Below are 26,148 nucleotides of genomic sequence, written 5' to 3' on the forward strand. Positions count from 1 at the left end.
TAGGCCCCATGCACACGACCGTATATTTATTCATCCATAAATACAAATCAGTCGCCATCCGCCACTTATCAGCATATACGAAACGGTATCCGCAAATATGGTCCGTAGCGCATTTGTATATACGGATCCGCAAAAAGAAAACACACAAAATGATGTTCAATATCTGCAAACCTGGCGCCAGCTAGCAACGTTTCTGTAATTACGGACGCGCCCATAAACTTCTATGGGGAGTCAGTGCCGTAACTACGGTCAAGAATAGGACATGTTCTATATTTTACATTTCTATGGAACGGACACCCATGTGAAAAAAAAAAAATAATGAAAGGTGTCCGTAGCCCATAGAAATGAATGGGTCCGTAATTACGGATGAAACATACGGTCGTGTGCACGGGGCCCAAGACATTTTGTATGGCCGGGTTCACAATGCCCGGGAGCATGGCAAGTCTTTTCTTAAAGAGACATCAACGCAGTTTAATCTGCTGAATACATTTATTCAGAAAAGAAAATTTATTTCCAACAAGATGAAATCATTTCAGCAACAGAATGGAAAGTGTAGCCCCCTGACCTGTGATGCATCACCCAATAAATTATAAGAACCCCCCCCCCCTATATTAATAAATCTCCAATCAAGAGGACAGACCAGCTTCTACAGAAGCGCAATCATATTATAGTACAAGATACCTGCAGCGAAAATGCTGCGGAGGTCCAGCGTCTGATCCAGGAATATACAAAATGTTACACTCATACATTATGTACAGGAACCGCTTTCATATACAAGTCAGGAAGGGATGTGGGAATTTCTACCATGCCCGCTCACCCACCCGGGTCACTTGTGCAAAACACCCACCATGGAGAGAAGATTAACCCTGGTGCTCCTCCGGTGTTGATAATAATTGGTTAAAAGAACATGGCGATGAAGAAATACTGTAAACTGAATAGCCAGTCTTATAGAGTATTGGCCTCATCAACGCCATAGTGTTCACGGCACGGCCTCTAAAAGCGCTCAAAATGAATTGTCTATATAGAAGGATACAAAATGTTCTAAAAAATAAAAACAAATCCTTATATCCGCAGAAGCCAAATAGTTTATCAGTTCACCAATAAGTACTGTACGCCTCAATGTGTCTAGCAAACCAATAAACTGTATACTGGGTTCAGTCACATGGCTGTATACATTGGGCATAGGATGGGTACTTCTTTAGGAAGTTCACCACCTAAAATTATTTTAGAAAATCTGATTAACAAGGCAGGCTGAGAAGGAGCGCGGCATTGGAGGCTACTGCCAATCCTATGCTCCTTCCTCTGCGGTCAGTCTAGTGCCCAACCAGCCTGGTCATGCAAGACTGGTTGCTAGGTTTAGAAAAAAATCTGATTAATAATGCAGACTGATGCCACACGAACATGTTATTGCGACTGCAATGCTATGGGCCTATACACACACACACACGAGCGTGGTTTACATGGACCGTTTGGGGGCCGCAATTGTGGACCGCAAAAACTCAGGTCATTGTCATTTTACGGTCCGCAATTGCGGTCCGACACCATTGAAATGAAAGCACATCTTGTGTGAATGGTCAGTGACTGCGGATCGCCCCGTGGATGACTCCGTGGCCGTCCTGTGCCCATGATCATGGGCCGTGTGCATGAGGCCTGAGACGGGGAATGATCCTGCTGCCAAGCGGCGTCTCCTACTCCTGCGCTGTCAACACAGGGACAATCAATCCTTGTCATAGGAGCCAGGCTGGTTGCTAGGGATACACTGACAACGACTACAGTGACTCCATAGGAACCAGTCTGTCTCAGACTAAGTCAAGGCAAGCAGACATTTTAATCAGATTTTTTTTTTTTTTATAAAAAAAAAAATAGATTTAGGTGGAGGATCTCTTCAAGTGTAAATTTAACAGTCGAATGCGTCCGACAATGAACCATATATTTTGCAATGAAAAGTTCTGGTGAGAGCCAAAGCCAAACAATCTTCTAAACAGTATTACAACTTCAAATAGGAATCAGTTATATCAGAGCTTAAATTCAAGGTACGTGTTAAAAATGAAAAAGTCTAAAGTCTAACCTACAATGTGTCCTTTATTTTATATGCGGTCATGTCATTAAATAACTGGGCTTTCTGTTAAAACTCTAAAACCTACTCCAGACACCTGGCCCGCGGCACGGTCACTATAGAAGGTAAACGTAGCGCGCGGACTCCATTAGGTTTAGGTCACGTTGATGTGAATTTTGGAGATTTACCAGGCGGCGTTCCTAAAGTTTAGACATCACGGCAGAGCAGTAGTTTAATATCCATCATCTTCCACCTTTCGACTGGATCCCCCCCACCCCCTAATGTCATTTGAGAACCAGCCTCTATCCTTCTACACAAGGTGAGCGCGTAATACCACTACTACGTCAGGTCCCCTCCTTCATTCTTGAGCCTTTCAGGTCTACATCTCATAAAACATTAGTGTTAGGGTGGCTTAGGTTTTAAAAAAAAAAAAAAAAGGGGAGGCAGCGGTATTTTGTTGGCAAAGCTTAAGTAACCTAACCCCAATGAGCTGAAGAAAACAAAGCAGTGTGTAGTAATCGACTAGCCCACCTAAATGGGATATCAGTCTTCTGGGTTGACCTCCTTGGCAATGCCATTTGGGATAGAGAAGACATTGTCCCAGCCCATTACAATCCCCGGCAGCTGTAGATCCAACCATCCCATCCCCAAGTGACCACATCTCATGTGCATGTGGAGACCATAAGTCACTGTCCAAAGAGGAGATGGAATGGAAGTGGTGGCTTGGATAAGAGGGACTTGTCCATCTCAGACTACCATAATCCGGACCTCATCATTTTCATCCACACGGTAGAAGAACGGGATGCAGGGATTCTGGAGTAAGGAACCGGGACGTTCTTGGGGGTTCTGAATTTCACGTAGAAGCTGCATAATCTGCTGTGCGGTGGGGTCTTCGGAACTTGGGGCCCTGTTTGATCCTTCTTGAGAAGACAGCGGAGAAACCCTTTGAGCTTTCTCCCCTTCAGAATCTTCCAATAAGCTAACGTCCTCAAGTACTATGACAAGAAGATGGGTCATTATGAGCTGCAACATGACAAGCCACTGAAATTACATTTTATCTGCCAATACTCTGAATAAGTTGATCAATAAAGGGGGGGGGGGTTCTCTGAGAGTTTGATTGGTGGGAGTCTGACCTTCAGTCCCCTTCCTATCGAAATGGGCCGTACAGCTCGGAATCAGGCTCATTCAAGTGAATAGGACGAGCCGTGGTACTAGACTCAGCCACCACTTACGGAAGAGCCTCTGTACATGTTAATAGAGGTGTATGATGAAGGTATATCCAGCACTCAGAATAAAAGCTATAGGGTTTATTAGGTCATATTTTAAAAAATAAAAAAATCCCGGGACCACGCTTACGCGTTTCAGACCAACTTGCACCATCTAACGTATTGGAAACGCAGTGGAAATGTGGTGAGCAAACTTTTTGTAACACTTCCATTTTTTCTGTCCTCTGTACATGTGTAAACAATGAAGGGGCCGTGACACTCACAGGACCACCACAGCCACTTCACTGTGCTAATCAGCAGTGGTGCGAGAGGTCAGGGACCCCACCGATCATTGATGACCTATCCTAAGGACTGACCATCAATGTTTTGCCCCGGAAAACCGCTTTAAATAATCCTCCTGGTCCACCCCCACCAATGCAACTGGAACAAAAACATTATGATCAAACGTGCCCAGTACTTTACTACTCTTCAGGCCTCATGCACACGACGGTAAAAACTCCCGTTATTACGGGTCGTAATTACGACCCCTAATAACGGGCTCATAGACTTCTATTGGCGACGGGTGCCTTCCCGTTTTCTCACGGGAAGGTGCCCGTGCCGTTAAAAAAGATAGAACATGTCCTATTTCAGGCCGTAATAACGGCACGGACAGTCCATAGAAGTCTATGGAGCTCTCGTAATGACGGGTGGCTACATGTGTGCACCCGTCATTACGGCAGCATTGCTAAGCGACGTCAGTAAATAGTCACTGTCCAGGGAGCTGAAAGAGTTAACTGATCGGCAGTAACTCTTTCAGCACCCTGGACAGTGACTACCGATCAGTATAAACCTGTAAAAAATAAAAAACGTTCATACTTACCGGCAACTTCCTGCTTCCTCCAGTCCGGTCTCCCGCCCGTTGCCTTGGTGACGCGTCTCTCTCGACATCTGGCCCGACGTCCTGGATGACGTTTCAGGCCATGTGACCGCTGCAGCCAATCACAGGCTGCAGCGGTCACATGGACTGCCGCGTCATCCAGGGATGTCGGGCTGGATGTGAAGAGAGGGACGCGTCACCAAGACAACGGCGGGTAAGTATGAATTTCTTTAACTTTTATTACAGAAAAGGCTGTCCCTTCTCTCTATCCTGCACTGATAGAGAGAAGGGGCTGCCGATTAGTGCAGTGCTATTTTGCCGCCAAAAACGTGCTCGTAAATACGGGTGGAATACGTGTGACACCGGACCCATATTTACGAGCACGGGTTCGTAAATACTGGTGCAAAACGGGTGGAATACGTGCGACACCGGACCCGTATTTACGCCAGTATTTACGGGTGGGAAAAAATACGGTCGTGTGCATGAGGCCTCAAAGTGAGTGACTTCAGCCGATCTCAGAGTGTGGGGAGATCTGGATTTTTGACCTAAGTACTTGATAATTTGTTGCTAAGCATCGTTCTTAACAGCCGGAATGAAAAAACAATTCAATAGGGAGCAGGACATTTTTTTTTTTTTAAAAAATCTCCAGACAACCGTGACCAGTTACATGGCACAAGCGAAAACTGGGACCCTCACTGAGCGCACGATCCAGTGGAGTGCAATACACCAAAAAATAATCACATGAGCTGCAGGGAATAGAAACGATCACATTTATGCCAGACATGTCACTTACCTGCCCCGGTAGTTGTGTCCACCTCCATTGGCCTATCTTCACTCTGTGCGAACTGCTGGAGTTGCTTGGAACCTCTCGCAACCTCTACGTACTTCTTGTACCATTCATTCCTCTCCGCCACTAGTCTCATGACCAAGACCTGCAGTTCCAACAACTTGGCCTGGGCAGAGAGAGGACAAACAATCATTGGGACTCTGCGGCGCTCACAATCGTGGTTTCTCATGCAGCCCAACCAATGGATTTACCAACCTTCATCTCTTCTTTGTCCTGGGCCAGTCGACTGATGTACTCCTCCTTCTCATTATGTCGCTGTTTCAAGATTGCCCTCTGGCTCTGATAAAGTGCAATGTATTCCCCTATAAGCAGAAAGTGCGAAGGCCCTCACTCAACGTCCTATAGAAGCATTGTATTAATGGCAGCATTTCTACTCCCAACCCAAATAAAATTACCGCCAAAACGAAAAAAAGACTGTGCTGCCCATTAAAAACACAGCATAAGGACAGTGAGTCCGCTCTGGAGACGTGGCATCCCCCCCCCCTCTTCCGTCTCACGCTTTAAAAGGATATGCCCTAGTAATATAGCGCTCTACAGGAGTAACAACTACTTCACAAAACTGATAGCCACCATTTTGGTTAGCGGTTGGATCCTTGATAGGAAAGCACTGACCTATAGTATCAGTTTCCCCTGAAAGCTGAATACACCGATGTTCCAAGTCTTCCACCCTCTCCTTCAGTTCCACTCTCTCGTGCATTAAGTCGGTGAAACGGAACTAAGACCAAATAATAGAGCGAAAAAAAAAAAAAAAAAAAAAAAGGATTGAGTAAGAAACATTACATACAAAAGGAGTAAGATCATCGTACATTGTGATGGGGCTTACCTGCAGCTTCTCCATGGCACTCTGCAAAGCATCATAGACCTCTCTGGGAACACTTTCCATACCGACTACTGTCAGCAAGACACACAGGGAACCTCAATAAGTACTAAGCAAGTAGTAATATTTATAAGGTTTAGTATTACAATGACTGTGACTACAGCGGGAAGGAAATAGTAACAATACCCCGCAAAAAGGGCTAAATGTAGGTGGTCACAGAGCCCGTATATACACTGCTGTGGCAGTATATATATATATATATTTATTTTCTTATCTTCTACCTGCGGACTGATGGGGAGGATTGGACATCTGCTGCTGTCTCAGCTCATATATCTGCTGCAGGAGCTGCTTACAATTCCTCTTCTGCTCCGTGAGCTGCCTCTCCACCTCATCCCGCTCTCCATGTAACTTGGAGACGGAAGAAGAAAGGAACGACATCTGCAGAGTAAAAAGCAAAGCATGGCAGATTGAAGATGTGACGGTAACAGTGAATAGTGAAGATTCATCTATTGGCATGTGGGTCAGACCATCAGGTCACTAAGGGAAGAACAGCCTGAGCTGTACCCACAAAACACAGGCCATTAACACCGCTGAAATACTAACCATTTCTTCTCGACTTTCAAAATCTTCAGGAATAACCAGTGCCGATTTAGGGATTTCATCTTCATAGACTTTGCTCTCCACGCCGTCCCCTGAGTAATCGATATACGGTTTAGTCCTAATCCAGCACCTCTCATAGAATCAATAAAAATAAGTCACTTGTCATTACCTTCCATGCGACTCAAAGCTCTGCTTTCTGGCTCGTTGCAAATCTGCATCATCTGAGCTTTCAGATCTTGGTTTTCTTTGGCAAGAACTTGAAGGTTTTTCTGAAAAAGTAAAGCAACAGGTCAAAACAGGGTTAAAAAAAAAAAAAAAAAAAAAAGAATAAACTAGATACATCATGAAAGGGTATAGAAGCATTCAGGAGGGCTTGTCAGCTTTAGTAAATCCTTTTATACCCCATAAAACAATTCTGGAGCATCTGTTCTTAGAACTTCTGTTATTCCTCCTGGAAATGTATGAATAAATTGAAGGTCACCAGTCCTCTTCTCAATGGGGTGTGTCTCACCCGATCACTACTGTAACAAAAAAATAGCGGTGGAGCAGCACGAATTCCACGATTCTGTGCTGGCGACACGATGTACCCTCCTGACAAACCCCTCCTCCGTCCTGTATCACTGCAATACTCGTTATTGATGGCACTCATGTCCGAAGTAGCATAATATAGATATTTATTAATCCAATACCTATAACATAGTGACGTTTCGGCCCATATGCAAAGGTGGCCCTTTTTCAAATGAAAAAAATCAGTATTGGGGTAAGAACAGACATCAGGTCCTCAAAGTTCTTTAAACCATACCAAGGAGATCCAAATATAAACGGATTAAGGTGCCTTGTACATATAGTAGTGGTCGTCATCATATGGTAAAATACCTTGACACTGCTGTGCTAGTATTTGAACATTTTTCAGTGCTAGCGTGCATTAGCCTGGGAACCTTTCGGTAGCTCACCCTGCTTTTCTGTAGCTCCTTCAGGTGCATTTCTGCGCTGACTTTGCCCTGCACCTCATCGTGCTGCAGCCGGTCCATGAGCTGGGCCTGTAACAGGTACTGCCTCTGGAATTCCTCCCTTTCGATGGATACTTGCTGGTACGCTGCAGCGTATTGCTGGAGATGAGCAGAGATCTCATCCCGCTGAGCTTGCAGTAGTTGCCCTTCCTGTTCTCTCGTTGCAAGCTGTAAGATAGAAACCATGTACAGAAGGTCAATGACGCAATACTAAGAGCAAACAGTAGGGGGATCGGCTTGTAACCCTCCTTAGTATAGGCTCACCTGCTCTTTAAAATCTCCTATCCTCTCTTGTAACTGACCCAGTTTCTTGGCCAGTTCTTTTTTCACATGCTGCTCACTTTGTAGTCCGTTTGTAAGCTCCAAATTTTCATTTGTCTGCAGGAGTAAAAGAAATAAACATAAAACCCATGCTCTTTGCAATACAGCGGCACAGGTCAGGATTTATTCAGTGGAAATGTGATCGCGTGCATACACAGGTGACATACCAGCTTGACAAATCCGTTTTGAAGTTCTGCAAGGTGTTCCTTCAGCTGTCGGTTCTGGGTCAGTGCCCGGCTGATGGTGGCTTTGTCGCTCTGCATGTTTTCCAGGATCTGCTGTTTATCTACATTATCCTCACTATGCCTGTCCAAGGTCTTCTCTAGCTCAAGGATCTGCTCCTCCTGCTCCTGGTTGAGACGACTCAGCTGGCTGTTGTCCTGCACCTGGGCCTGATACCTGGATTGCAGCTCAAGGAATTCCTGATGTAGCTTTTCAACCTCTTGCTGTAGGGCCACCTCTACTTCTGAAGGGCCCTGGGGTGGAGAGGGTTCGGAGTCAGCCGGCTCTACTGCTGTAAAGCACAATGATTCAAAGTTATAAAGTGGAAGTGTAGAAGAGGGGTACATCTGACAAGAGTTTAAAACACGCTCCCCTTTCAACACTAGTTTACATAAAGAATGATCTAGATAAAAAATTATGTTCAAATACACTGCATTACTTACCTTGTAATGACCCCAAGTTACAGCCGGATTATACTTCAGAGCTGCATTCACAATTCTGCAGGCGAACTGAAATCTACCACAGAATTTCATGCGGTCTCAATACAGAGCTTGTTCTTGGGATTTAAATTCCGTGAAGCGTCACCTTTACACCAGGCACTGTAGTCACTTGATTTAGGGAAAACTAACTGGCCCTCTGCATTATAGGAGGTCAGCTAAGCAACTAGGGAAATGTCTGACGACAAGCTTGATGACTGTTTCCAATAACAAGCAGATTGTCTGGAATGGTGAATACAGCTCAAGTGGAATATAGGTTGTAAATATGGATCAGTACAGATATATCTATATCTATATCTAAAATGGTGCTCAAAATGTGAAGATAGACTTAATCTGTACAATGTACATACCTGATGCCAATAGAAGCTCGGTCACTCTGGTCTCCAACTGCTCTACCTGTACCCTAGCGCTCTCTTTTTCCTGGTTGAGTGTCTGAACCTAGAAAGAGCAGAAATCATCAGTATTTCATTTGTAACTAATATGATGCCCTAAAACAATATGAAACAAGAGCAATACAGATAAGTGCAAATAGGCACAGTGCCATCCCAAGAGTAGTCCTTTCACCGTCTATATACAGTTGAAGGGCACCAGATTCCCCCACAGCCATATAGGTCTATTAACCCCTTCCTGACATCCGCCGTATATATACGGCGCACACCGGGTGGGGGAATATGGAGCGGGGTCACGGGCCGAGTCCGCTCCATAGAGCGAGTGTGACGGCTGTGTGTTACAGCCGACACTTCCGGGTTACGAGTGGGATCCCGTTTTAGCGCGATCCCGCTTGTATAACCCGATAAATGCCGCTTTCAATAGAGATCACGGCATTTAAATTTCTAAAAACGCGGCGAGATCGGGGGGAGCTGTTGGTTGGCACGGCTGCCTGGGGGCCTGACGAAGTCCCCCAGGTCCGCCATCTTTGTACTCCTATGAAGCTCTGCCTCCGGCAGGGCTTCATAGGAGACGGTCAGAATCACGATATACTGCAATATATTAGCATTGCCATATATCGTGCAAGCGATCTAACGATCGCTGGTTGAAGTCCCCTAGGGGGACTAATAAAAATAGTAAAAATGAGTTTACGTTTTTTTTGTGTGTAAAAAAAAAAATTTGAAAAATTAAAAGTTCAAAAAACCCCCCTTTTTCCCCTAGAGCATAGTAAAAAAATTAAATAAAACATAATTGGTATCGCCGCGTCCGTAAAAGTCTGAACTATCACAATATATAATTATTTAAGCCACACGGTGAACGCCGTAAAAACAAAAAAAAAAAAAATTGTAAACGCCAGAATCTATTTTTTTTTCACCTAATCTCCCACAAAAAATGAAATAAAAAGTGATCAAACCGTCCCATGTACACCAAAATGGTATTATTAAAAACTACACCTTATCCCGCAAAAAATAAGCCCTCATACCACTTAATCGACGGAAAAATAAAAAAAAATTACGGCTCTCGGAATTTGGCAAAACAAAATTAATTTTCTTTTTTACACTTAGGTTTTTACTTGTAAAACTAGTAAAATATAGAAAAAAACTACATACATTTGGTATCGGCGTATTCGTATTGACCCATAGAATAAAATGAACATGTTATTTTAATTGTACAGTGAATTCCGTAAAAATAGCGCGCAAAAAACCATGGAGGAATTGGTGTTTGTCATTTTCTACCACACAAATAATTTTGTTCCCGTTTCCTAGTACATTATATGGCAAAGTAAATGGTGCTACAAAAAACTACAACTCGTCCCGCAAAGATCAAGCCCTCATAGGACTATATCGACGGAAACATAAAGGCGTTATGGCTTTTGGAATGTGGGGAGGAAAAAACGAAAATGAAAATCTGAAAAAAGGGCTGCGGCGTGAAAGGGTTAAAGGGATTGGAACAGCTTGTGAATGTAGTAGTTTTGCTAAAAACCTTATTACAGGGAGTGGTCCATAACACAAAGCTCCGACAAAGAAAGTGTAATGTGGCTCCAAACTGGAACTTTATTTTAGGATGAACTTCTCTCCCTACGTCCAAAGCCATCTGTATTCTGACACGAAATGCCATACACCGTTTACATTTCGCTGGTTCATGAGGAAACTCACTTGCTCAGACAGGTGACGGACTCTTTCTTGCCAAACTGTCCCTTCTTCCTTCAATTTCTCAACATACTGGTCCCGTTCTGCTCGGAGTTGGTGAAGAAAATCCGACATCTGAAACATAAATGAACTGTGGTTTGCTCTGCCATACGGCATATTGAGGATGAAAAAATGTACGACATCCCTATTGACGTACATTATAAAGAATCACATATGCATAACCCGATAGGGTATTGTACCAATATAAGAAATGACCTGTGCTAGCTGACTGCCCAGGTGGTCTCGCTCTTCAATGACCATCCGTAGCTGCTGGTTAGCGTCAGGGGCTCCTGTCTGATTGGAAAACTGGAAAAGGAAATTAAAAAAAAAAGGTCAAGAACCAAAATCTATAGTAATCAATAAAATGGTATAAACCAGGGGTTCACAAACACTTCCCACTGGGGCATTACCCTTCAAATCCCTGGGCCTTAACAAGTGTAAAATAATTATTTGACACCAGGTAGTTTCCAATATGAGTGTTTAGTATGTGAACCCCCTATTTTCCACTACGGCTTTCTCAGCGCTACCTGTTGTATCATAAGTTCAGCCATTTCGAGTTTCTTATGCAGGTCCCCAAGCTCCAATCTCATGGCGGCGTTCTCTGATAGAAGTGCGTTTAGTTTCTCCGACAATTCAGAGTTCTGCTGCTTTACCTCATCGCTGCTCTTACTGCAAACAGAGGACAAGTGAGACCCATGGGAGGTCTGATCGGTTTATCAAACAGCAAACTCAAGGCCAAGTCCTACCTGTTCTTCAAGGTTTCAAGACGAAGGTTGTCCCTCTCTTTCTCCAGTTCTTTATTAAGCTGGAAAATGAAGTCAAGTGTTTATAAACATTATGAGGGTGACCCCCAAAAAAAAAAAAAAAAATAACGTTTCTGGCACCAGTGTGGCAGCTTTTCCAGCCCGAAATATTGTAGTGTTCTTTCCTATCTCCTTAAAGAGGCTCTGTCACCAGATTTTCAAACCCCTCTCTCGTATTGCAGCAGATCGGCGCTGCAATGTAGATTACAGTAACGTTTTGTTTTTTTAAAACGAGCATTTTTGGCCAAGTTATGACCATTTTTATATTTATTCAAATGAGCCTTTCTTAAGTACAACTGGGCGTGTTTAAAGTTATGTCCAACTGGGCGTGTATTATGTGCGTACATCGGGGCGTTTTTACTTGTTTTACAAGCTGGGCGTTGTGAATAGAAGTGTATGATGCTGACGAATCAGCATCATCCACTACTCTTCATTACCACCCAGCTTCTGGCAGTTCAGACACAGCGTGTTCTCCAGAGATCACGCTGTGACGTCACTTCCTGCCCCAGGTCCTGCATCGTGTCGGACGAGCGAGGACACATCGGCACCAGGCGACAGAGGCTACAGTTGATTCTGCAGCAGCATCGGCGTTTGCAGGTAAGTCGATGTAGCCTCTGTCGCCTGGTGCCGATGTGTCCTTGCTCGTCCGACACGATGCAGGACCTGGGGCAGGAAGTGACGTCACAGCGTGATCTCTCGAGAACACGCTGTGTGTCTGTGCACTGCCAGAAGCTGGGCGTTCTGAAGAGAAGTGGATGATGCTGATTCGTCAGCATCATACACTTCCATTCACAACGCCCAGCTAGTAAAACAAGTAAAAACGCCCCGATGTACATACACAATACACGCCCAGTTGTACTTAAGAAAGGCTCATTTGCATAAATATAAAAATGGTCATAACTTGGCCAAAAATGCTCGTTTTTGAAAAAAAACAAAACGTTACTGTAATCTACATTGCAGCGCTTATCTGCTGCAATAGGAGATAGGGGTTGCAAAATCTGGTGACAGAGCCTCTTTAAACCGGACATCAACCATACCCAGGAAGCAGGAGAAGTAGATACAGAAACTTTGTAATGAACCTTACCTTTTCCAGCTGCTTCTGTTGAGCAGAAATAGAGGACAGGGTACGCTCCAGCTCTGCCACTCTCTGTCGGGTCGACTGTAAACGCATAACAAGATCCTCCACTTCCGCTGCAAGAATAACCCCCAAAAAATGTCAGCCTTGAACACTACAATTGAGAACCTATAGGATATGTGAACCCATAAACAGTCGATTGAATCTGGCATCGCCACCAAAAAATAAATATTATTGGGGGGGTGGGGGGGGGGGTGTTATTTAAAAAATGGCTGCTTTCATTTGCAAACTTGTGCTAGGGCTACACGGAGCCTATTAGCAAAACGTTGGCATTGGCTGACACCTCCTGGTGAAATGGTAATTATGTAGGATCCTACTGGAGAGGCCCAGTTGAAAAATCGCTGCAGTGGACTGGAACTACTGTCTAGACCAGGGTCTCTCTACTGGAGCCTCACCATCCATGGTCAAATTAAAAAAGAAGCCCAAAACGACTTTATAATGTTGCTAAACCAGAGTTTTCTGCAGCCAGAGAAGGCCCTGTGCAGCGAATACTGCCGCCCCACCTGCACATCAGACGATAAAAACATGGTTTGTTGGGTAGTCCGGTTTATTTGCTGCATCTCTTGTATAGGTGGAAGTATACAGAATAAGAGGACTTGAGAACTTATACCTCCTTTCTGACGTGCTGCCTGCTGAGTGTAGGACAAGACAGTCTGTAGTTCCGATTTTTCCGATACCAAAATACCAATCGTCTGGATGTGAACCTGGAGTCATAAAACAAGTTTAAAGCTTATGCCATATAAACGAGATATAATTAAAGGTAAAGTACCATCTTTAGTTTACAGCGTAACTATCTCTTCATCACGGACAAATGGTGCAAATAAGAACAATGAAAACGCCCATAGTGACCAATAAGATGACATCTCTCCAGCTGCTGGAACCCTTAGTGATCTGTAGGGAGAACCCAGTGGCAAGTGCTAAAGTTTCCTACAGCGCCTCCACAGGAAAAATTAAGCATTACAGAATTCTCATTTAAAATCAACGAGCTGTACTTGTAATGCATGGACACTCCAGAGCGAGACATACTCTGTAGCCACTCTCGGCTCTGGCTAACAGATCAGGATTCCCTTTATTACCTTATAACTTCTTAATAGGGTATTTGAAATTGGGTTTTCTAAAATAACTTTAATAAGTCTGGTTTATTAAATAAGTCTGTTCGTGATGGGCAAGAAAGGAACGTTTCTTTGACAATCAATATTTAAAGAGTTTTCTGGACGGCTCACCTGCAGCTGTTCTCGGAGGGAGCCCTGCTCCTTGCAAAATTTCTGTTCAAAGCCTTTCTTTTCCTGGAAAAAGTGAAATCCAGATACACCGGTAAGACAATCTTGATAACCTTACCATTCGTCTGCACACCCATTGATAGGATAGAGAGCTTTACCTTGTCAAGCTGATCCATAACATCCTGGTTCTGCTTTTTCTATTGGGTGAGACAAAAACCAAGAAAAATCCACTGGTCAAGACCCGAGAATTCAGATATCAGATTTGGCATGCAGTTTTTACGTCAGTCATCAGGCGCCAGTCAATCTGTCCGCGTGCGACGCGTTTTGCACCAGTCTGCTTTGTGTGTGTGGCGTGTGTTTTTGATGCACTTTTTTTTCCAATGTAATTGATGTGTGAAACACGGACAGCCCACGGATGTGCGCCCATGTGCGGTCCGCTGTTTTCATGCAAAACACACCAATATAGGACATGCAGTGAGTTTCACACAATGGACAAACGCTGCGCGAAAAACAACGCATGTGAAATCAATGGGTCCGTGTGCGGTGTGCTTGTTTCAAAGCACAGCACACTGATGAGAATAACGCTCGTCTGAACGAGCCCCAACGATACCCACACACGCAGGCGGATTTTACCCCTTTTACATTGACAAAAGTGAAATCCGCAGTAAACATCCCGAATCGGTTATTTTCAGGACGCCTGCCCAACGAACTTTGGCAGAACATCTAATAGACATAGGATGGTTGGCCGGTCCCACCAAAAATCGGTGGGTTTGGACTACATATGTCTATTTGTGTATGGCGACCGTAAAGGGGCAGCAGCACACTGAGATTAGTCTTGGCCCAAGTCTGGGATTGAGATGAATACTAAACAGTTACTTAGACGATTAGTCACTTTGCGAATAACAGTAGTCAAGTAACTCTGCATTGAACATCTGTAGAGATTCTAGTTCACACCGGCACCCTCACTGGGGCAGTCAATGCAAAGTCAATAGTTAGGACAGAAACCCCCAGAGAATGTTGTGGAATTTAAAGGGTTAAGATCCTTTGGTATAACATGTGGTATTCCCATGTATCCCCGTTTGCCGACAGCGGCTGCTGTTCCCCTAAAACTCAATGGTGAATATTTTGGTCTTGAAAACCTGCATTTGGACATAGCAATTCCCTATATTGTGCTATGTGTAGCTTTCTGTGTTTTACAGAGATAAATGAGAGGTCAGACGAGAGACGAGTGGAGGAAGGGGGGGGGGGGCTCCATGCAGGTAGGTGAGGAACAGCCGAACAGTGACAGAGCTGATTGGATGCAGCATAGGCAGCCTGTCCCGGACATACATCATACCAGACATGCTAATGTATAGATCGCAGCATTCTGCTCTTACCAGTTCCTCTATCTTTGCACTGAGCTGTTTGTTTGTTAAGTTACTGGAGTCCAAGGCAGCAGCCAAATCCTGGTAACGAGACTGCGGCGCATGCATTCAGTATAGGGAAATAGAGAAGAGGCCGGCACAGGGAAGAGGGAAATATAACAAAGGAAAGACATTCAGATAATAGCGGAAAAAAAAAAAGTAGTCTACGTCATGATATATATAGTAATCTCCACATTCATGAGACCGAACATTAGGTATAAAGACATTGCCCGGGATTAAGACTGTGATGCGGATATTATGATGCCGCAGGCCTGTCTGTATATTCTGCGTCTCGTGATTGCATCCTCCAAATGCTTTTGTGCCGCACTCAAACAGCGCCGTATCGATTAGTGACATGTAATGAATTGGCAACCTTGTAATATATGGGCACGGAGTGGCATCTGCTACGACCCAACCCATAAGAAACTTACTCCGGTCATGAATTTCCATAGAAGCAGTTCGGAATCCACTAAGCTACACTACATAAGACTACCCATCCCAATACTTATATCATACACCACATTCATAGATCTATCCATTTGACGTATTCTTCCAGGTATGGCCACTCACCTCCACGTCTGGGCTTGTGGACGAGATGTTTTCTCCATTTACATAAGAGTTACCCTTAATGAGAAGATCATTTTGTTACTTGGAATGTGATAGTCATTACTTCCAAAAACTTTTCTTACACATAGAAAACACTAAATGGGTTGTCTGATCTAGACTACCTGTCTCTTTATACTGTATTAGTACCCCCCCCCCCCTATGAGATTCAAAGTGCCACAGCCGCTCTATTATGGACGGCGGCGTACGTCTTTGCAACGCATAAACCGTAAGCCTAGCGCTAGTCGCTGGCACATTTATTTCAATGGCGAGAGGGTGAAATAAGCCTCTGCCTCCACCTCCAGCCGTCCATCTCCTGGGAGACAGAGGATCGGACATGTTGCTATCCAACATGCTTGATTATTCTCTGCCGGACGTTCATGTGCAAAACTAGCGGAAAGGGGTTCTCTGGGCATTTTATTTTGATGACATGTCCTTAGGATCGCTCATCAATATCCCATTTGTATCTGCACCACTGCCGATCAGCTGACAAGGTCTACCAGGCACATCACGTTACACATTCATGGCGGCTGTGCTTTGGATTGCAGCTCAGTCCCATGGAACGGTTATTGCAATATCACACACAGCCGCTGTAGAGAAGTAGGATGCGGTGCCTGGTAAGCTGGTTCATTACCGCGGCCCCTTAAGTCGGCTGATCGGCGGTGGTGCAGGTGGTCCGACACCCACCAATCTGATATGGATGAGCTATACTAAAGATAGTCCATCAATATAAAATCCCCAGAGAACCCTTTAAAGACTTGTAGTTACTACATTAAATCAGGTGCATCCGAGCGTATGTACGGACACCTACCTGCGACACCAATCCATTCAGTTGTTCAGACAGCTGCCGGAGACTGTCCGTTGAGGAGACAAACCTAAGAGACAGATTCAGGATACATTAAACGGAGTATTTTACTCTGACTAGTGTACCCAAGTTTTATTAGAAAAGTTTCCTGCCCATATATTTGCAATAGCTAGAGGTTCTTTTAGATATTGGCTCTGAAAAACAAAATCGACGATACAGAACATTGATCGGCGCTCGTTTGCTTCAGTCACAAGAAGCAATGTTCGGAAAAACGATGGGACAAACATTCGCTCGTCGACATGCAATTGCATTAGGTCGGCGGCACATCCACCTGTTTACACAGGAAAACGTGCGACCGACTAGCGATCATTTATTGGCCACATAAGATCCGATCAGCTGTTTGCTCGTTCAACAACTGATCGTTGCCACGTTTACATAAGGCAATGATCCGGAACGAGCGTTCATATAAAACAATTGCTTGCCCGATCATTGGCCCGTGCGAAAGGGCCTTAACAATATGTAAATAGAGCGAAATAGAGCAAAACCCTGAGCTGAAAATATATACATGAGCTACAGAACCCAAAAGAAACCAAAAAAAAAAAACAAAAACAGGAGAATAAACTCAACTAAACTTGCAGCACATTAAAGCTGGGACTACTCAGATTTGCCAGTTTCTTTCACGGTGCTGGAGGAATTGTAGATACCTAAGGACTGTTCAAAGGGACCAGAAGGCCCCTTTAAGAGCATCTTCCAGGTGGCCTTAAAATGTGCCCTAATATGCATCCATTGAACGTTCCACCAATATACCCGAGCTATACTTCAGGGGCCATTGAGTGGATGAATTGGAGTCAGCGACTCTGCTTTGACACAGATACTCTAATTTAAGGGGAACCAGTCCTGGTAGTAGGTGTTAGAAGGGCTCTAAAGACCCTTTTACACTGGCCAATTATCGGGCAACCGAGTGTTCCCTATAATTGGCCAGTGTAAACAGGGCAAAGATCAGGCGATGAACGAGGAAACGCTCGTTCATCTGCTGATCGTCTCGTTTTAAATGCGTCAAATATTATAGTTGTCGGCAGCACATCACTGTGTAAACAGGGAGAGGTGCTGCCGACATGATACAAACGTATGGGGACGAGAGATCGTAGTAAAGGAGCAAACAAGCGACGATCAATGAGTAGTCTCATTGATCGGCGCTCGTTGCACCGGCCAAACAAGGATAAACACCTCCGCTCTTTACTTGTGCGATCCAAGAACAAGTATTACCTAGCCAATAATAATGTAGATCGCTCACCTCTTGCCATCTGATGCCATCTTTGTACCATCGTAGTCATTTTGCTGCAGATGAAAAAAATGTTTTTTTCAAAAAAAGGAGCTGTAGATATTAACAGAGATATTGAGCAGCATAAAAAGGAGGGAGAGCAAGAAAGAAATCTAGGCAGGGTACAGACATGGCAGCATGCAAGCGAATATTGGAGGGCCAGCACCAAGATAATTAAAATAGGGGTGGAGAGTCTCGAACATCACATATTTCATATAAACGGTTACTGACAAACAGCACTCGGCATATTCATATTGAATCGTGAAGGTACAAGAGCGGCTGTCACATTGGCGAACCCAGCCTGTTCACATAATAAATGGTAGGCAGTTCATTTGAGGGCGATTCTGGTGGCGGACCTACGACCACCAGCTGATCGCCGGGCTGGCATCAATTTGTAAATGGGACAGCCCCTTTGTAAAACCTATAGAGTTAAGAAATGCATGATATTTGTATCTTAAATCCACCCAGAGTCCATGGGAAAAAGTGAGGGATAGAAACGCGGCGAGCCACCTCTTATCACAGTTAGCCTAGTCATCAGAAATACAATAATCCGTGTAGTCTTTATTTTTGCTGTTTTACATACTTTTAGTCAGTATTTAACCTGTAGCTAAATTGGAAACCGTCCGCAAGCAGGTAAGCTGCTGCTGACTGATTTTTTTCTTTCGCTTCCAATCAGAAGTGCCCACACATTATCATATGAACACTACTTGATCATGAGCAAGACTGCTATGGTATTTAGCCCATTCACAGAATACCACCATAATGCACTCAAAGTACTAAATACAAACATTTTAGAAAATCAGATCTGTCAACAGCAGTTTGTTGACCTGCTCTGTTTAGCACCAGATGTTGTTCTACTCTTCAAAAACGATGAATTTCCCCTTAAAGCAGAGTAAAGCCCGGATTTATTTCCATAGGAGACAGGTAAGAGATTAAAGGAGAACGGCTAGAGAAACTCATACAGAAAGCGCAGTGTGTGGCAGTCACACACCTCGAACAGTGGGCTATTAAACTGGGTTTCTGTTGGGGTTTGAGAATTATCCAAGACATCCTCAGTTAGGATTTCTGCATCAGGATCATCACTCTCCAAGAGCACCTGTTAGAGCACACGACAGGGGTTAGCACAACAAATGGATCCCCACGGCACAAGGTTAGGATGTTCATTATAAAGGGCGTCCATCACCAGACCGACCATTTAATGTCACGTCATCTATAAGACGAGGATCATGTGAGACTTCTAGGTGCGAAGGTTCCGGAATACTACATTAGGTCGTGTATAGACCATCTTTTGGCGCCTGGACAGGAGGGTGGTTTATTGGTTGAAGATGCACCCACTAGTTTTATTAGAGTATGACCAAAAACAATAGTCTCCGACCTGTGGGTTTCCAGCATGGCCTGACAGCGGCATGCTGGGAGTTCTAGTTTCACAATTGCTTGAATGCCAAAAGGTAGGAGACCCCTGTACCAACTTTAAAGGGTCAGTCTGGTTATAGATACCCTTTAAAACACAAAATAAACATAAAATTTACATAAACATTTTTTAATTCAAAAGGCAATGAGCAAAGAGATTTGCCGGCAACATAAAAGGATTAAAAACTTGACGCACATGGTAGTTTCAGTATTGGGTTGCGTCTCTAATGACAGAAGTTTAAGGCCTCATGCACATGACCGTAGCGGTTTGCATGGCACGGAGGGCCGCGGAGTGTCATCCTCAATTCACGAACCGTGCACATGATAATGACTTGTCCTATTTTTTTTGCGGTCCGTGCTCCCGGACAATGTACGGAATGTGGAAACCATGGTCGTCTGCACTGGCCCATAGAAGTGAATGGGTCCACGATACATCTGCATTTTTTGCGGATGCAAAAACACATTCGCGTGCATCAGGCCTAAAAGTGACGGAGTAGCGGACGGTCCGGCTGGCTAAGCAACCGTACGACGGCGGAAGCCTCTCCTGCAACTTTATTGGGAGATGCAGCCAAACACATAGATGGGGGAAAGGATTATGAATGGAAATGGGTACTCTGCCAGTGTCCCCAATATTCACATCAATGGATCCTACAAGATGTCTAGGACACATTCACATTGGCAGCTTGGGAAGGGGCCAGCAATCAATCAATGATCAATCCCCTTTTCTCTAGAGTCCTCCAGGCAAGATGACAACTGCTGCAATGCAGAGGGCGGAGCATGACAGATTCTCTCTTTGGCGTTCTTTGAAACACGGTGTCATGCTCCGCCCCCTCAGGCCCTGAGAAATACACACACGTTGTAACTTACCACATTGGCTCCTCATAACCCAGATTTACTCATATTCCAAACTGCTGGCCTAGATCGTAGATGTTTTATGTAATGGAAAATACCTCAAAATGGTCAAATCGAAATTAATGACTAATATTATTCCAAAAGAAACTCTGAAGATAATGAGGATTATAGTCACATCGCTCAATGATCACAAGTATCCGGAGAGGTAATTACACTGCTCGGCAGTCTGGGGTTTGTAGTTCTTCAGAAGAGAACGGGCACAAACCCTGAAGATAGTGCACAGGGAGTGACGGATGTGACTCACAATTCCAGTTTGGCCAGTTAGAGGTGTTGGGAGGAGAGAACAGACGCCTGTGACATTGACACTATCCACTTGTTAGTTCCTGCACCCTTCATGATTCAGAACTCGTGGAAGCTCCGTACTGCAGCCTCAATGAAAAGGAATGGCCGATAACGATGGCGGCAGCTTTATGTATCTCCATACTTACAGACGTCAAACAAACCCAGTCTGATCCTCTGTAGGGGAGCAACAAGAGGGGCGGACAGAAGAGTAACACTATACACAGGGTTTGTTTCTGGTCTGCAACAATGGAGACATATAGATATGCATAAAGGTTGTATACACAAAACGGTTGATTTTTATATTTCTTTATTAAATACAGATTTGAAGAGTCTTCATTTTATTTTTGTATTTATTTGGATGCATTGGGTCAATAAAGGAATAGTCATTAGGTAAGCCTACAAGAATATTTTAGGGTGCTTATAGTATCTTAAATATGCCTACCGGGGGAAATCTGCACTAACCAAACATTACCCAGATTGTTTTGGGGGTAACCATTGGCTAATTAGAAGAGAAAAAGGTTCATATGTGGGAATGCAACTTGTTCACAGTAGGATCAGTCTAAGGGTTTATTCACGTCATGGCCAAATTACAATTCTTTGCAGAAAGTCACCGTGAAGTGTGAATAAACCCTAAAGAGAATCATATACAGCCTAGCGGTGCTTCTGATTGGCCAAGACTGTCCTATGAGAGACGGCATGCATGTACTGCAAGCTACTTGGCCCCTCTCACCCCTGTGCAAAAGCTGCATTTGGCCATAAGACCATCATATGGGGAGTCCCCTTCTGTGCCAGCAGCTCTGGCGGACATGGCCTGTCCATGCATGATGGTCGCTGAAGGGGAAACATATTGCTGACAGCAACACCCCATCAAAAAGGAATTCAATACAAAAAATAAAAAAAAAGTTATAAACGCAAAAAATAGAAGTCAGCTGCGCAAGCCATTTACTGACACTTAATAAAGTGGGAATGATTTCATGGCACTCCAGTCATACTGTGTGCCCAGCAACAGCGGAGGAATGCCAGGCAGCTGCGTGACAAATGCTTGAAGACAAGCGACACGGATATGCTTGATTTCAAACAAACTTCTTATCCTGCCAGGGTGAGTGCAGAGACAAGAAGCAGCAAATGTCAGGATCGCTCAACACAGCCAGGAGCCTGAGAATATCTGTCTGCAGCAGGAGACACCAGCGATCCAATACACATAGCACCGCAGGCTTCAGTCATTGTAATATGGCCGGCAGATCTCATGACACACGACAAAATCCCCTTCAACTTTTAAAGGGGACGTTCACCTGCAGCTTCTTCAGCCTCTACAGGACGCAGACGCCTACGTGACACTAATAAACTTTATAATAAGTCTAATAAACGGAGCTCCTGGAGGGCTATAAATCAGCACTGGAATGTAGGAAAGGTACCAAACCGCTGCCACACTAATACAAGCAATAGTCCTACCTCAGCATAGTGCCAAAGGTTGCTCGGCTACACTACAGCAAAATGCGCTGAACTGCCACTATAGAATACACTGCAATATATCAATATAAATAGCAGCACAGTGCAAGACGACCATTCTTAAAGAGGCGGTCACCACATTATAAGTGCCCTGTCTCCTACATAATGAGATCGGCGCTATAATGTAGGTGACAGTAATGCTTTTTATTCAGAAAAACGATCTATTTTTACCACTTTATTAGCGATTTTAGCTTTATGCTAATTACTTTAACGCCCAACTGGGCGTGTTTTTACTATTGACCAAGTGGGCATTGTACAGTGGAGTGTAGGACGCTGACCAGTGACCAATCAGCGTCATGCCCTTCTCTCCATTCATTTACACAGCACATATGGATCCTGCTAGATCAGTATGTGCTGTCTTATATGGACACATTAATGTTAGTGAAGTGTTTAGACAGTGAATATACATCACCTCCAGCCAGGACGGGATTTCTATTCACAATCCCAACACTTCACTAACGTTTGTGTGGGATTTACAGCAGAGCAAAGCGTAATCTCCCTGTAACCTGTCATTTAGAGTGATCTCGCGAGACTACGCTTGCTCTGCTGTAAGTCACGCAAAAACGTTAACAAAGTGTCGGGATTGTGAATACACATCCCGTCCTGGCTGGAAGGAATGTCTATTCATGGTCTAAACACTTCAGTATGTGCTGCCTTATACTGGCACATTAACATTACTGATCTAGCAGGATCCCTAGGCGCGGAGTAAATGAATGGAGAGAAGTGCATGACGCTGATTGGTCACTGATTGGTCAGCGTCATACACTTCTCTCCACAACGCCCACTTGGTCTAAAGTAAAAACACGCCTAGTTGTCCATTAAGAAACTAAAATTACCATAAAGCTAAAAGTTGCTCATAACGTGGTAAAAATAGATAGTTTTTATAAATAAAAAACACTGTCACCTACATTACAGCGCCCATCACATTATGTAGGAGACAGGGCACTTATAATGTGGTGACAGAGCCTCTTTAAAGGGGGTTGCCTCCTAAAATCATAAATTCTCCCGTTAAGGCTATGTTCACACGGAGTATTTTGGGGGAGGAATATCTGCCTCAAAATTCCGTTTGGAACTTTGAGGCAGATTTTCCTCTCCCTGCACGCCGATTTTCGCGCCGTTTTTCGCCCGCGGCCATTGAGCGTCGCGGGCATAAAACAGCGCGAAATACGCTTTCTGCCTCCCATTGAAGTCAATGGGAGGTCAGAGGCGGAAGCGCCCGAAGATAGGGCATGTCGCTTCTTTTTCCCGTGAGGCAGTTTTACTGCTCGCGGGAAAAACACGGCAACACCTCCCATTGAAATCAATGGGAGGCGTTCTCGGGCCGTTTTTGCGACGCGGTTTCCGCGTCAAAAAACTCGGCAAAATACTCCGTGTGAACATAGCCTAATAAATCATTTGTGGGGCGTCCACTATTATACTTGCTTTTCAGCTGCTTATTTATATATCTCTGGGAAAACCGAGTGACAAGCCACCCTGCCGACCAAGATTATTGAATGGTAAAGCGGCCTCCTAATTAAGCAATATGGTAGATGTACCATTCAGGATCCCGAAAAAAGACTGATCGGACCCCCTCTATATTAGTCAAAGTGGAGAACCTCCAGATGTGACAACTTTTGTTTCAGCTCTTTATAGGTATCAGAGGTCAGTGGCCACTTTTAGAAAAGGCATCAAGTAAATGATGATCTATAGATAGATATATATATATATATATATATATATATATAATATCTCTCTCTATCTGTATTCTTTATGTATAGGATGTTTTTCCCTTTACGTGTTATAAGAGTCACGTCCTACAGAAACGACACAAAGTAACCTAAAGAACTCGATCTAGATATAGCATAAAAGCTATTATACTACAACAATAACACTGATCAGCATGACTGTACATCAAGCACAATAATAAAAGGGCTTCTATACTATAATAAAAAAAATTGGTGCACCCCATCCCGACTGCTGGATAATAATGAACTATGACCAGGTGGGAGACAATCAAATAATAAGGGACAACGTAAAGCATCAGGGTAGAGAAGCACAAGCTCAGCGAGGAAAACGGCAGAACCTCCCCATTAATATCTCACCTTCATGTCTCCCAAACCAGGGATGGAAATCCCATTGGATCTATGAAGATCTGATACCAGCCCCTTCAAAATGGCCTCAATCTGAAGATAGTGAGAGAAACAGAAAGGAGAAAAGGCAGATAAGCAGCAAGAGGAGAGCACGTGATAGCATCTCAGGGACAGCAGCTGCCCGCCACCATCACTGGCACCCAATCTGGTACTAAAATCAGTCAAGATGTCCAGGAAGCGGAGATACAGGCGCTGTTTGGTGTGGCCGTGACACTGTAGAGCTCCTTTGGCTATCCCCGTAACATAGGATCGCTGCAAGGTCAACCAGTCAAAAACGCATTTGTGTTTTTGCTCTGCAGAACAGACAGACGCCACCAAACATCTCCTCATACCTCAGCTTCCCGGAGACTTGTGACGGTGACATAGGGAAGCATGGACACGAGTCAGCCGCCGACACCGGAATAGGAATGTTCTTGGTGGAGATTTTAAATTGTATCTGTTCGGCACTGACAGAAAATCAACACGTATCGGCATATACACACATAGGACACTGCGATGCCCATCAGCACGAGTGTAAAGCCTAAGCGAGCAGCCCAAGCGGCTTCCTGCAGGGTTATTACAGGAACTGGTGGTAACAACATGTTAGGGAATTGCTTCTCGTGCAGTTTAAGGGGTAATTCCAGAATCAACATTTATCACCTATCAACTGGGGGTCCCAACGATCGCTAGAATGGAAGTCCCAAGTGTCCAGCTCCTCCTCCCAGCAACCCCCGCAGTGAGGAGGAGCATGTGCCCGACCGCTTCATTCGATTACTATAAGACTGACGGAAACAACGGAGCGCCGTCTCTGTCATTCCCATAGACTTTAAATAAAGCAGCATTGCACCTGCTCAACCGCCGCTAAATTTTAAGTCCTCCTCACTGTGGTGGTGCAGTAAGGAGGAACGGGGGCCTCGGGACACTCCTAGTGATTGAGGGGGTCCCAGTGATCAGACACTTATCCCCTACTATGTAAAAAGGTGATAAATGTCAATTCTAGGAATAGCACTTAAAAAGGAGCTCCGAGCTGGAACAGCCCTTTATATCCTATACCTACAGCGCTGTAAATAGGAGCGTCAAGACCCTGGCAAAACGAGTGTATTGCTGAAATATTCAGGAGGTGCAGTTATCACTAATCTGGAGACTGGACGGGCTGCGGAGAATAGCTGTTTGGCGTTTGCTACCTGAGGTGGGATAAGTGATCAGTCCACATACAGAGCATTCATATGGAAGCAGACGGAAGGCATCATACATAGAGGCGGTCAGCACGTCCCTTGTCAGCTTCATAAGACACTCCTATGAAGACGCCTGGCAGATTATTCAGGAGTCATTACCTGGGATACAGGATTTTGGAAATTGCAGACTCCAGATCAGCTTGACCTTGAAATCTCTCCCGTTTCTGAGGTCTTACAGCAGCTTGTATTCCGATGTTTCTTTTAAACATGTCAGCCGCTCAGTTGCGAAAGGACTTTACAAGAGAGCACCCTAGATCTCGAATTCGACTGGGGGAAGTGGGGGTAATGGGAGACATCTCAACGCCTGTCCAATCTAAATCAGGTTTTTTTAAAATGAGAATTAGCAAATCATGTTGCTAAGAAGTGGAGAGCGCAGATCTAAAGTAGCAGAAGCTTCGTATCCAACATCCGAATGGGCAAATGTATAATTAAAAAGGCAATGAGAAAAGTCCGGGAAGCAAAAGAACATCTCCACCTAAATAAATCAGTAAGGCCTCATGCACACGACCGTATTTTTTCCCACCCGTAAATACTGGCGTAAATACGGGTCCGGTGTCGCACGTATTCCACCCGTTTTGCACCAGTATTTACGAACCCGTGCTCGTAAATATGGGTCCGGTGTCACACGTATTCCACCCGTATTTACGAGCACGTTTTTGGCAGCAAAATAGCACTGCACTAATCGGCAGCCCCTTCTCTCTATCAGTGCAGGATAGAGAGAAGGGACAGCCTTTTCTGTAATAAAAGTTAAAGAAATTCATACTTGCCCGGCCGTTGTCTTGGTGACGCGTCCCTCTCTTCACATCCAGCCCGACATCCCTGGATGACGCGGC

The 26,148-nt window shown here is 44.4% G+C and overlaps 1 protein-coding gene across 4 annotated transcripts in view; it reads right to left on the reverse strand.

Moving 5' to 3' along the window:
• Positions 1 to 470: 470 nt before the first annotated feature.
• The window catches only part of GOLGA2 (golgin A2), a 31,696-nt gene continuing 6,018 nt past the window's right edge, over positions 471 to 26,148 (reverse strand). The window contains exons 3-28 of one of the 4 annotated variants that reach the window (XM_075835134.1): positions 24,054 to 24,134; positions 18,851 to 18,955; positions 17,833 to 17,876; positions 16,545 to 16,608; positions 15,701 to 15,754; positions 15,104 to 15,184; positions 13,886 to 13,924; positions 13,731 to 13,793; positions 13,118 to 13,211; positions 12,457 to 12,563; positions 11,316 to 11,374; positions 11,097 to 11,238; positions 10,786 to 10,875; positions 10,537 to 10,644; positions 8,803 to 8,890; positions 7,901 to 8,247; positions 7,677 to 7,790; positions 7,356 to 7,580; positions 6,572 to 6,671; positions 6,406 to 6,494; positions 6,084 to 6,240; positions 5,809 to 5,876; positions 5,598 to 5,700; positions 5,181 to 5,287; positions 4,932 to 5,091; positions 471 to 3,051 (exon numbers count right to left, since the gene is read on the reverse strand). In XM_075835134.1, coding sequence (XP_075691249.1) covers positions 2,804 to 3,051; positions 4,932 to 5,091; positions 5,181 to 5,287; positions 5,598 to 5,700; positions 5,809 to 5,876; positions 6,084 to 6,240; positions 6,406 to 6,494; positions 6,572 to 6,671; positions 7,356 to 7,580; positions 7,677 to 7,790; positions 7,901 to 8,247; positions 8,803 to 8,890; positions 10,537 to 10,644; positions 10,786 to 10,875; positions 11,097 to 11,238; positions 11,316 to 11,374; positions 12,457 to 12,563; positions 13,118 to 13,211; positions 13,731 to 13,793; positions 13,886 to 13,924; positions 15,104 to 15,184; positions 15,701 to 15,754; positions 16,545 to 16,608; positions 17,833 to 17,876; positions 18,851 to 18,955; positions 24,054 to 24,134 — 2,937 coding nt within the window. In that variant the 3' untranslated portion in view covers positions 471 to 2,803. The remainder of the gene's footprint in view (positions 3,052 to 4,931; positions 5,092 to 5,180; positions 5,288 to 5,597; positions 5,701 to 5,808; positions 5,877 to 6,083; positions 6,241 to 6,405; positions 6,495 to 6,571; positions 6,672 to 7,355; positions 7,581 to 7,676; positions 7,791 to 7,900; positions 8,248 to 8,802; positions 8,891 to 10,536; positions 10,645 to 10,785; positions 10,876 to 11,096; positions 11,239 to 11,315; positions 11,375 to 12,456; positions 12,564 to 13,117; positions 13,212 to 13,730; positions 13,794 to 13,885; positions 13,925 to 15,103; positions 15,185 to 15,700; positions 15,755 to 16,544; positions 16,609 to 17,832; positions 17,877 to 18,850; positions 18,956 to 24,053; positions 24,135 to 26,148) is intronic. The other 3 variants (XM_075835135.1, XM_075835136.1, XM_075835137.1) reach the window with 3 other exon arrangements.

Source organism: Rhinoderma darwinii, chromosome 8, assembly GCF_050947455.1.
Source record: "Rhinoderma darwinii isolate aRhiDar2 chromosome 8, aRhiDar2.hap1, whole genome shotgun sequence".
NCBI classification, from domain to species: Eukaryota; Metazoa; Chordata; class Amphibia; order Anura; family Rhinodermatidae; genus Rhinoderma; species Rhinoderma darwinii.